Source organism: Phacochoerus africanus, chromosome 11, assembly GCF_016906955.1.
Source record: "Phacochoerus africanus isolate WHEZ1 chromosome 11, ROS_Pafr_v1, whole genome shotgun sequence".
Classification (NCBI taxonomy): domain Eukaryota; kingdom Metazoa; phylum Chordata; class Mammalia; order Artiodactyla; family Suidae; genus Phacochoerus; species Phacochoerus africanus.
In genome coordinates this window covers 36,376,112-36,388,364 of record NC_062554.1, presented here as the reverse complement: position 1 = coordinate 36,388,364, position 12,253 = coordinate 36,376,112, and the positions used below count along the sequence as shown (strand labels likewise).

Genomic DNA, 12,253 nt, shown 5'->3' with positions numbered 1-12,253 from the left:
ACTTCCTTACTATAGAGTAACTTCCTGAAGCAAATTCTTGGGCTCAGTTCTCACCTATGGACTAATGACTTCCAAATCTGTATCTTTGGCCTAGGTATCTTCATAAGCTCCAGCCTGATGTGCTTCTCCAACTTTCCACTCAACACTGTGACTCGGATCACTTCCAAATTCAAACTAATTCATCATTTCATCGTCAGCAAACCTCAGCCACTTCTTTCATCAACATGGGAATAGGCCTTTCCATCTACTCCATCATCCCAACAGAACAAGGCACCACTGTACTCTGGTTCATCAGCAACCAAATCACATCAGTTTTTGCCTCTTTAACATTTCTTACATGAACTATGTCTTTTCCATTCCTACTGTTGTTACTCTTAGCTCGGACCTTGTCTCATGCCTCTAGTCAACTTTCTCAAAATATCTCCCTCTAAAATACATGTTGTCAGAGTGAGCTTTCTAAAATGCCAATCTGATATTATCCTTCTCAAAGGTTCTCTACTGCCTACAGGTTAAAGTGCTAATTTCTGGGCATTTCATGGAGAAATCCTCTATTTTCTGACTAACGACTATTGTTCCAATCTCATCTACTCCTCAAAAATGAAGACTATGCTATCTTTACCTGCTTATTCGTGCCTCCTTCCCTTTTGCTTATATGTTTCTTCTGCTTGAAAGACCAGTTCATTTATAAAACTCTCTTTATACCATCTCTGTATGAAGCCTTTCTTGGATCTCTCTCCACTCCTCCCTACCTCAGGTAGAACGAACCACTTTCTCCTCTGTGCCTGCATTGTGCCCCTTACAGCCTGCCATCATAATCCCTAGAGTACTTTATCAGACATTTTAAAAAGCATAGAACAGACTCTCACAGATTTTGAAAAGAATCTTGTAGTTACCAAAGTGGACAGGTGGGGGGATGGACTGGGCTTTTGGGACTGGCCTATGCACACTGGTACATGGAATGATTGGCCAATGAGACCTTCTATCTAGCACAGGGAATTCTACCCAATATTCTGGGATAATCCATATGGGAAAAGAATCTGAAAAAGAATGTATGTGTGTATATAACAGAATCACTTTGTTGTACAACAGAAACTATCACAACACTATAAATCAACTATACATCAATGAAACTTTAAAAGATGAAAAAATAGAAAGCACAACAAAAGAAAACATAAATGGATTTTAGAGCTGGACAGAAAAAGTTTAAATCCTTTTTGCACCCTTTATTAGCTCATTGACCTGGGGCAAGCTAAATTCTCAGAACTTCTCATTTCAAAATGGAATAGGTATGACGATTAGTCATATTATTTGTGAAGTCTTAATCTTAGCACAGTACCTAGTGGAAAGGAGACATTCAGTAAATATCACCGATTGGGTAAATGAATATCAGACCAGATGGCCAGTATCATGTGACAACTGTCTTAGAAGGTTCTCCATTTCATCTATTTTTTTGTTTTGTTTTGTTTTAGTTATTGTTTTGTATGTTTTGTTAAGAACCGGCTTACTCCAAATTAGGAGTAAGTTAGCATAATTGAATAATGTTAAATTTTTCATTGGAGAAGTGTAGACAATTTACATAGTTAAACAATCTTCCTTGTTCAGTCGCACACACTTTCATTCTTGTGAGCTTACTTTCTTACACTTCCTATCATTAACAATTAGTAACTGTCAGCTTTAATAAGATATTAAGTAATCTTGCAATAACATATATTTTGAGTGTTACTCACCATCATTTTCTTTTGGCATTGAACAGGACTGAATCCTTTGGCCTGTATCTTTTATGAGCACCAGTGTCATTGTTAACAAGATATTCACCAATAGGGACAGTTCCTGTGCACCATTCAAGAACACCACTTCTCTGAGAAAGGGGAACCACCTGCAATTATAGATTGAATAGCGTTTAATGATGGAAGGGCATTATAGGAGCATGTGGGGATCATTCAACAGTTACAGTCAGTGTGAAGCATTTTTTCAAGTTTTATTACTATTTTTCTGTCCATCGGAAGAAAGAAACCAAAAATAAACTTGAGCTCAAAAAACTAGACTGTTCATCTCTCCATTTCCATGATTCGCTGAGGTCAGTCCTGTTAAGTACATTCATCATCTGTGACTGAGCCATACTTCATTTGTTCCGCTGAGCAGAGGAATTAACGTTGCTTTCCTTATACTTTTAATATTAAACAAATTCAAAGAATTTCATTTTGGAAAAAATCAAATGAAGTCTCAATTTTAGTATACTTTAATAACTGAAAGTCTATGTATTCTTGCTTTATGGTCTTGCTAGCTTCACCAGGAGGAAATGTGGTCCTAAACATAACATGAGCAATTTTACTGGGATGATTAAAAATTATGAAATATCATAAATACACATACAGTATAGAAAATACTATAAACAATACCCTTTTACTTACTAAACAGCTTTATCAAATATAAGATTTTTCTCACATTTGCTGAGAAAGAGGTGACATTCTCTTTGGACCCGCCGTGCCCCTCCCTGCCATCACAATGACGGCTAATTTGCTTACTAGCATGTTCATGTATTTGGGGGCATACTTTCTTTCAAAGCTATACATCCAGAAGTAGTCGAAAGCTTTAAATAAAGGGTATTTATATAATATGTATACTTCTGCAATTTGCTTTTTTCTCACTCAACATTTAACTGTGTTAGTATATTTAACCCCGTCATTCACTTGAACAATTATATATTTACGCAACTGCATACTGTGAAATACACAATTATCCAATTTATACAATCTGAATATCGATTAACATTTACAATGTTCCCAGATTTCCCTGAAACACTGTTGCAATGAATTAGTTTACTAATGAATATATTTCCATTTCCCTAGCATTACATTTGTACCTGGGAATTGAAGAACTGGTTCATTCGGAATATGCATCTTACACTTGGTAGCCAGATATTGCCAAATACTATCCAAAGTAGTTGTATCAATTTATATATACCCAATGGCAGAGTTGATTCCATAACCTTTCCAATACACAACATTGCCCGATTTCTACATTTTGTCAATCCAAGAGATATGTAATAATATCTCACTGTGATTTTCATTTGTATTTTGCAGATTCCCAATAAAGTTGAGCATAATTGGATAGGCTTATCGACTATTCAAACATTTTCTTCTTGTGAACTGTTTGTATTCTTTACCCTTTTTCTTAATGGCTTATCTTTTCATTACTGGTTTTAAGAGCTATTTATATATTCTATATACAAATCCCTTGTTATCAATATCATAAGAATCCTTTGTTGTTATTAGTATTATTAAATTCATTTTCTCAGCCATGTGTATTTATAGTACCTTTAATTCTATACGTTAAAAAAATTTTTTTCTTTCTTTCTAGGGCCACACCTGTGGCATATACAAGTTCCCAGGTGAGGGGTCAAATCACAGCTACAGCTGCCGGCCTACACCACAGCCATAGCAATGCAGGATCCTTAACCCACTGAGCGAGGCCAGGGATGGAACCCACAACCTCGTGGTTACCAGTTGGATTCATTTCTGCTGTGCCACAATGGGAACTCCCCATTTTAAATTTTAATGCACTCAAATATATTGAACTGTTTTATGTTGAGTCTTAACATGAAGGAGGTCTTTTATTAATTTAAAAACTATTTGCAGAGAGTCTATTATGTGTTAGACATGGTTCCAGGGCACTGAGAATAGAGTGGCAGCAGGGCAGATGAAGACCATGCCCTCATAAAGCTTAATTCTTCATTCTGATGTGGGAACATATACACCAGTAAACATTTAACGATGCCAGATAACAAGTATAACAGAATAAAACAAACATTTTAAAGAGTAATAGAGAAGTGGTCAGAGAAGGCTTCTCTGAGGGGGTGACACTGGAGAAAAACCTAAAATAAGGGAATGATTCATGCAAAGATCTGAGGGGAGAAGCAAAGTGAAAAGCCCTGAGGTGAGTCAGACTTTGGGTATAAGGTACAGCAAAATGACCAGGTGAGTCAGGTGGAGATGACTTGACAAGGAGAAAGTAAGAGAGAAGGATGGAAAAAGTGGGAGATAAAGTTGGAAAGACAACAGCAGAGGCAAAACCCTTTCATTCAGGGATAAAGTGAATTTGTTTGGGGTTTTGAAAAGGTTAAGAGACATTCTATCTTAGACTTTTAAAAGGATCATTTTAAGTGCTGTGAGTAGAACTAGTTTTGGGGTGCCAAGGACAGAGGAAAGCAGTTAGTTGGATACTCTAGAAGAAAAGTGACCTTAGTTTGGAGAAGGGTAGGAATGGCAGAGGTGGTAAAGAGGGACTTGACTAAAAGTAAACCACTAAGGTCCTGCTAATGGAATGCATATGGGATTTGAGAGCAAGGGGAGTTTAAAATGAACCCAATATTTGGTGATATTTAGGAATTACTGCTAAATTACTGGTTATATGGGTTTTTTTTTAAGACATTATCTTATAGGACTGTTGAACACTGAACTGTTTTAGATGAATTGATAAGATAACCACATTTTGCTCCAAAGTAATACTGGAAGTGGGTGGAAGTAGAAATGAAACACAATTGTCCGCGAGTTGAGTGTTGTTAAATCTAGGTGAAGATGTAGGGGGGTTCCTTATATTATTCTACGTACTTTTGTGTTATGTGTGAAATTTTCCATAGTAATAAAAGTAAAAAGAAAATAAGGCCTCTAGGGTTTGGTCTGGGCAAGTGGGTGAAGGTTGTGCCATTTGTTGAGATGGGAAAGAGCAGGTTGGTTTTGGTTTGTGTTTTTTGTTTTGGGAGAGTTCTACTTTAACATGCTGAATTTAAGATATCTCTTGGACTTCTACACATGTGACTAATCTTATCAGGAACTGGCCCTTCCAAAAGACTGTATATGATCTGACAAAAGACTTCTGTTGTAATAGACTAAAGAAAAAAGGGGGTTCATTATAAGCAGGGAAAATGTCCAGAGAACAAAAGAACCAGGTTAACTGGCATCTAACACAACACTCAGCATATAAATAAGCAATTACTGAACAAATGAACGAACGGATCTCAGATTCAGAGCCTTTCCAATTGATTTCCCTTCCTGCCGAAATACCTCTAAATGCCTTCCTCCCAGGAAACGCAGCCCTGTCTTTGAGATAACTGTGACGCTGATGCTGGATCACATTAACATTCTGGCCTCCTAATATAGTCCAACGAAGATCCCTTTGTCACTGATTACTCTGTATCAATATCTAGTTATGGGGGGAAAAAATCAAACCCTTGTCTTTTGTTAAAGAGACTGATCTAGAAAGGGCTGGGTCGGCTTTTTTATAACTCATTTCAGAGTCCAACTGTGATACTGGTTGACATAAAAAGAGCAGAATTCAAGTATCAAAAGGCAAATGGCAGTGTTTTCTCAGGTAATAAGATTTCTTGGAACAGCCTATTTTATCTGGGTATCTGAGTACTTTGTCTGGATGTCACAAATCCTCTATTACCTCAAGGCACACAGCCAGTACCATCTGAGATACACAGAAATGATGTTAATACTTTAGGTATAATGAATGACTTAGGGCATTATGGCCTCTCAGAATCCTGACTGAGAAGGATGCTCAAAATATATATCACAGGGAGTTCCCATCATGGCAGAGTGGTTAACAAATCCGACTAAGAACCATGAGGTTGCGGGTTCGATCCCTGGCCTTGCTCAGTGGGTTAAGGATCCGGTGTTGCCGTGAGCTGTGGTATAGTTTGCAGATGCGGCTCAGATCTCATGTTGCTGAGGCTCTGGCGTAGGCCGGCGGCTACAGCTCCAATTTGACCCCTAGCCTGGGAACCTCCATATGCTAGAGGAGCGGCCCTAGAAAAGACAAAAAGACAAAAAAAAAAACAAGAAAAAAATATCACAAAGATGAAAAATTATTTATTGGCATAAGGCATGATGAAGAGCGAAGGACAACACTTCCTTCAGCATTTAAATATTGTTTATAAGACATTTTGATTTTAAAAAATGAATCCTCTCACATTCAAGACTTTAGGCTAGTTGTTCAGTATACTGTCTAGAAATGTAGTTTTGGTAGATAAATTATTCCAGTCACACAAACTGCGTTTGTCGGGGGCTATGTCTCAGTACCAGCATATAGAGTAAGAACTGTCTGCCTTCACCTCCAGGTGATTCTCTCTGGTGAAGGATAACCCACTTTGCCTCCATATACAAGTCTCTGCTTTTGAGGTTGCTTATTGACACCTGAGATTTGGGTACGAAGGGCTAATTCCAGGCATTCAGGGACCCTTCTTGTTGACACAATGATCATAGGAGTCCTGAATGCCAGATTGGGAATGACTCCACAGAAGACCTAAACCAGGCAAACTGCTTCTGCACATACAGTAAGGTACTTCCAGGAACTTTAACTGAAATCAAAAACAACTAGCAACATAGTGAAGACATAACTTTCACACTCTTGGAGTAATCTCAAAATAACATAGATCTATTGACCCGGTACTATAATTCTAAACAATAAAGTCAAACCTAAACTCTCACATTTAGAATTTTTTCTCTTTTTTTTTTTTTTTGGCTTTTTAGGGCCACACCCATGGCACCTGGAAATTCCCAGGCTAGGGGTCAAATAGGAGCTGAAGCTGCCGGCCTACACCACAGCCACACCAACACCAGATCCTTAACCCACTGAGCGAGGCCAGATTTCAAACCAGCATCCTCACTGATACTAGTTGGGTTTGTTAACAATTGAGCCATGACAGAAACTCCTAGAGTTCATTTTTTAAATAATCAGATGAATAATATTAAATAACTATTATTTAATTGGTAAAATGATTCTTCATAAAAATTATGTGTTAAAAAATCATAAGGGGAGTTCCTGTTGTGGCTCAGTGGGTTGAGGATACAATGCTGTCTCTGTGAGGATGTAGGTTCAATCCCTGACCTCACTCAGTGGGTTAAGGATCCAGCATTGTCACAAGCTGTGGCATAGGTCACAGACGCAGCTCGGATCCTGTGTGGCTGTGGCTACGGTGTAGGCTGGCAGCTGCAGCTCCGATTCAGTTCCTAGCGTGGGATCCTTCATATGCCTCAGGTGTGACCATAAAAAGAAAGAAAAAAAAAAAGACTGGCACTTAGAGCATCAAAATTTCCCTTCATTCATGTTCTTCAATATCTGTCCTCTAAAAACTTCTCAGCAATCATTAAAGTATCTTCCACATAGGAGACAGTTAATACCTCATCAACCTGATCCTACAATTAAGCTAGATCAAAGTAAACTAGATTGATGGCCCCAAAGTGTGATTTCTGAACCACAGCTGCACCTGCATCACTTGGTATCTGGCTAGAAATGCATATTCTCAGGCTCCACCCTAGAATTAGAATCCTGAGAATGGGGCTCACCAACCAGTGTTTTAATAAACCCTCCCAGTGATTATGATGCTAAATTTGAGTAGCTCTGATCTGAACCACATCAAAGAAACTCCTCTGCAGAATAGGCTTCACAGATCTTTAATTTTTGCTCTTAGCATTCAATGAGAACTCATTTTTTTTAAACTGCTAATAGAAAGCATCAATTATATTAGTTAATATCCTATTAAGTTTCATGGGACAAAGTGCTTACAAATTTGAAGGCTAAGAAAAGCGTGTGCTTTTCTTGATGCTTTCCTATCCCTTAACCCTATTCAATCAACAAGTGAGTTTTACATTTCTGATTCTGTAGACAGTTTAGAAGTTCAAAAAAGTTGTTTTTGGAGTTCCCATCATGGCTCAGCAGAAATGAATATGACTAGCAACCACAAGGACCAGGTTTGATCCCTCGCCTCACTCAGTGAGTTAAGGATCTGGGGTTGCCGTGAGCTGTGGTGACACGTAAGCAGATGCGCCTCAGATCTGGAGTTGTTGTGGCTGTGGCGTAGGCCAACAGCTACAGCTCCAACTTTTAACCCTAGCCTGAGAACATTCATATGCCATGGGTATGACCCTATAAAGACAAAAAAAAAAAAAAAAGTTGTTTTCAATTACAATAGCCTGACTCAATCAGAATTTTGGAGGGTAGATCTTATTTCTTTTTCCCTGCTTTCCTAACTTTTTAATTTAACACATTTTTTTTTGGCTACACCTGTGGCATGCATAAGTTCCCAGGCCAGGGACTGAATCTGCACCACAGCTGTAACCAGAACCACAGCAGTGACAACACCAGATCCTTAAACCACTGAGCTACGAGGGAACTCCTAGTTTAACAAATACTTTTATAATTTAAAAAAAAAAATGTTCATTGGGAGCAACTTAAAAATACTAAAAAGCAAGTATTAATCATACTGCATATGATCTGTATTCAGATTTAGCATTTTTTAGGCTCACTGAGGAACTTTTTAAAAGTCAAAACTGATTTCTTATAAATGCATATATAAATATGTGTTTCAAGGCTACCTACTTTGTCTTATTAATATATTTTTATAGCATGAACCATATAATCTTCATTATCAGAGTCTTATTTACCATTTGCGGTCAAATGATCAGAGCCCACTTTCACCTTCTGCTTATAACAGAGACTAGTCATTCTCACAACATATTTTTCAAGATAAACTTTTAAATATTCCATGTTATAAATGTTTTTATTAGAATTTCAATGTTTATGCATTAATGTGAAAAGGGCTGACATTTCTTAGTGTCTTCCATTTAAGACATACCACCTCTCCTTATCCTAGTTTTCCTTTATTCTTTCTTGCTATATTTTTGTAATTTTTTTCATACAGCTTTACATATTTCTTATTAACATTAATCCTAGGCAGTTATATATATTCTTGTGAAAGGGATTTTTTTTTAATTACATTTTTAAATTAGTCTTGGTTGCTGGTTGGCATATCTGGAGGCTAAGTAGGGTTAACTTGCTAGAGAAAATAAACACTGGTTGGTATATCCTATTTTGAAGGTTTAAGAAACAGATAATGGGACTATCCTAAGTGTCTCTAAAAGACTGCTTCTCTGCTATGCAGTGAATTATCCACACATTTTCTTAATCTGTCTCTATCTTCATAGAAATAGAAACAATGAATAAATAAATAAACCTTGTTACAACACTAAGAGAAGAATAAAGGGAAAATATGAGATACAGGAATAAAACCAAAAAGAAAATACCTATGGAAAACAGGCCCTTCAAAATGAAGGTTTACTATTACTTTAAAAAAGATAAACATGCTAGATGAGCACTCAATTAAGGGCCAAAGATGATTGATTAATAGAATAATGTGACTTGAGAAGTGTCTTCTCAGGCAAAATGCTGGGGGAAATGCAAATGGGACATTCCTCTATTCACAGGTAATCTGACAATATCTATGAAATTACAGACACATTTACTCATCAATCCAGCTTTAGGAAGTCTACCCAAAGACTCACCTGCACATGTATGAAATACTACATGTTCAAAGTCATTCACTGCAGCATAGCATTGTTTGCTACTGCAAAGGACTACAAGCAACCCCAAATGCCCATTTTATACAATAAAGACTTGTATGATAACCATGTACTAACACACAAAGCAGCTGTTAAAAAAAGAGAACAATTTTATAACATACTGTTGAGTTAAACAGGTATATACATAAAGAATAAACTTTTATATTTATATATCAAAGCGTATATGTAGCCCTTTCTCTAAGAAAGGAGGGTAAGAAGGAAATATATTCATATATTCCATTTGTATAACACTGGAAACAAATGAAAATGGTACTTATAAGGGTGAAGAGGGGCCATGAGGTTGATAGGAAAAAGGGTGAGAGAAGGTTTCCCCTTTTATATGTTTTTCTATTATTGGATTTTTGAAGAAAGCAAATGTATTAAAACAAATTAAAAAAAATTTTTTATTTTTATCTTTTAACAGCTGCACCTGGCCATCTGGAAGTTCCTAGGCTAGGGGTCGAATTAGAGCTGCAGCTGCCAGCCTACACCACAGCCACAGCAATGACAGGTTTGAGCCACAGCTGTGACCTATGCCAAAGCCTGCTACAGCGCTGGATCCTTAACCCACTGAGTGAGGCCAGGAATTGAGCCCACATCCTCGCGGACACTATATTGGGTTTTTAACATCCTAAAAATTTTTAAAACCCTATATTATGTACTATATTCTTCACTAAATCAGTATTGTCTTTTTACTACCACTTTCCTTCTTAAGAGTACTTCTATACCAGAAATAGGCCAAATGGTCAAACATAAGGGGAAAATACTTTTCAGCTGATTGCAAGAAATAAGATTTCTTGAAACAAAAAATTGCTGCATTGAACATTAATGTGTACTTTTTAAAAGAAAAATATTGTCTAAATCAGAGGTTGGCAATATACGGTCTTTGGACCAAACCCAGTCCCAGACTATTTTTGTACAGCCTGTGAGCTAAGGATGGTTTAAGGGATATAAAGAAAAAAATAGGAGTTCCCGTTGTGGCGCAGTGGTTAACGAATCCGACTAGGAACCATGAGGTTACGGGTTCAGTCCCTGCCCCTGCTCAGTGGGTTAAGGATCCGGCGTTGCCGTAAGCTGTGGTGTAGGTTGCAGACGCGGCTCGGATCCCGCGTTGCTGTGGCTCTGGCGTAGGCCTGTGGCTACAGCTCCGATTCGACCCCTGGCCTGGGAACCTCCATATGCCGCGGGAGCGGCCCAAAGAAATAGCAAAAAGACAAAAAAATAAAGAAGAAAGAAAGAAAGAAAGAATATGCAAGAGAGACCTTATGCGGCTCACAAAAATCTAAAATATTTACTATCTGGTCCTTCACAGAAAACATTTGCTGACCCCTGGCTGAATAATGGCATCTTTTATATGTTCTTGATGAAGCAGCAGAAGTACAAACTAGTTACCTTATATGTGCAGATAGTCAGTTTCCTCTTCCTGGTTTCAGTGTTTCTCTGCAGTAACGTATTACACATCTGGAAAACCTGCTGCATGACTGCATCTTGTCTCAGGTCATCACGGCCCTTCAGAATAATCACAATATGAATAACTAAGCACAGTTCATTTCTTCATTGTCAGATGATATAGTCATCTGAGGACAGCCAAAAGGCACTGAGAAATCAATCTGAGCATCCATGCTCCTCATAATAGTCTCTCAAGTAATTAAGACCTAAGATGATTCTTTCATTTAGAATAAGCTATACCACTGGGTAGGCAGACCGATTTAGAAGAAAGAAGGTCCCCCTGCCAGCTGCTTTTGTAATTAAACCCACTGGAACTCCTCCACCTGAGGGCCCACTGCAAACATCAGGCAGAGCAGCACCTTTGTCTGTACTACTTTGCAGCGAAACCCAAAGAGCCGGAGAGCAGAGGGAGGAAGGGACGGGCACAGCACTCAGCACAGGGCCAGACTTGGTCCTTCACTCCAACTATTCAAGAAAAGAAGCAACCACCAAAACATGGTTTTTTCCCATAACAAGCAGGCTGATTGTTAACGTCATCATGCCTGTACATGCTAAAAGTATTCTTTATGGGGTTCCCACTGTGGCACAGCAGGTTAAGGATCTGGTGTTGCCACAGCTGTGGTGTAGGCTGTAGCTGTGGCTTGGACTTGATCCCTGACCCCAGGAACTTCCATATGCCATGGGTGAGGCAAAAAACAAAAAAAAGATTCTTTCAACCAACTATTATAATAAGTTTAGTCTTGCAGAGACACAAAAAAATGAGGAAAAGCATTCTGCTTCTAGAACATAATACATTTCTTTGTTTTCCTCACCTGTAATTATTCAGAATAAAAATAAAAGCCCAAAGCAAGAAGAAAATATCAATTATAGTTTTCTATGACTTCTTTCATTAACCAACTAGGAACCACACTACAAAAAGAAGTTTCACCTTGACAAGCTGTCGCCTTTCCTTGCCATCAGAGCCGACACAATCTATTATTTTTGGTAAATTTAAACCTCCTGCTAAACGAAATTCTGGTTTAAATACTGTATAGTCACCATGTTTCCATATTCTCCTGTGGGGGTCCACCTAATAAAATGTACAAATATGACAATAGGTCAGATACACAATTTGAATTTAAAGAAAAATGAATTATAAGTGACAACTGTGGTATTAAACAGAGGAACGAATGACAATGTGCTGTTGATTAAGACTTGAAGTGATAAATTTATAAATGAAAGGAAGAAGATTTGACATTGGAAAGGCTTTTAAAAAGTGACACAGATAACACAATTTATCTCCCTAAATATCACTTTAAAAAGGTCATACAAAGTTAGAATTATATTGCTAAAAACTACTGAAAAACCTGGGTTTAGGTCTTGCCATAGACCTATATATGGTAAGTCATCTGAGAAATAGTAAG

The 12,253-nt window shown here is 37.8% G+C and overlaps 1 protein-coding gene across 1 annotated transcript in view; it reads right to left on the bottom strand.

Annotated features, from left to right (window-relative positions):
- ATM (ATM serine/threonine kinase) overlaps window positions 1-12,253 on the bottom strand; it is a 125,046-nt gene that overhangs the window by 14,701 nt on the left and 98,092 nt on the right. The window contains 5 exon segments of the mRNA XM_047752106.1: window positions 1,728-1,762; window positions 1,765-1,876; window positions 10,794-10,910; window positions 11,779-11,876; window positions 11,879-11,916. Of these exon segments, the coding sequence (XP_047608062.1) occupies window positions 1,728-1,762; window positions 1,765-1,876; window positions 10,794-10,910; window positions 11,779-11,876; window positions 11,879-11,916 (400 nt within the window).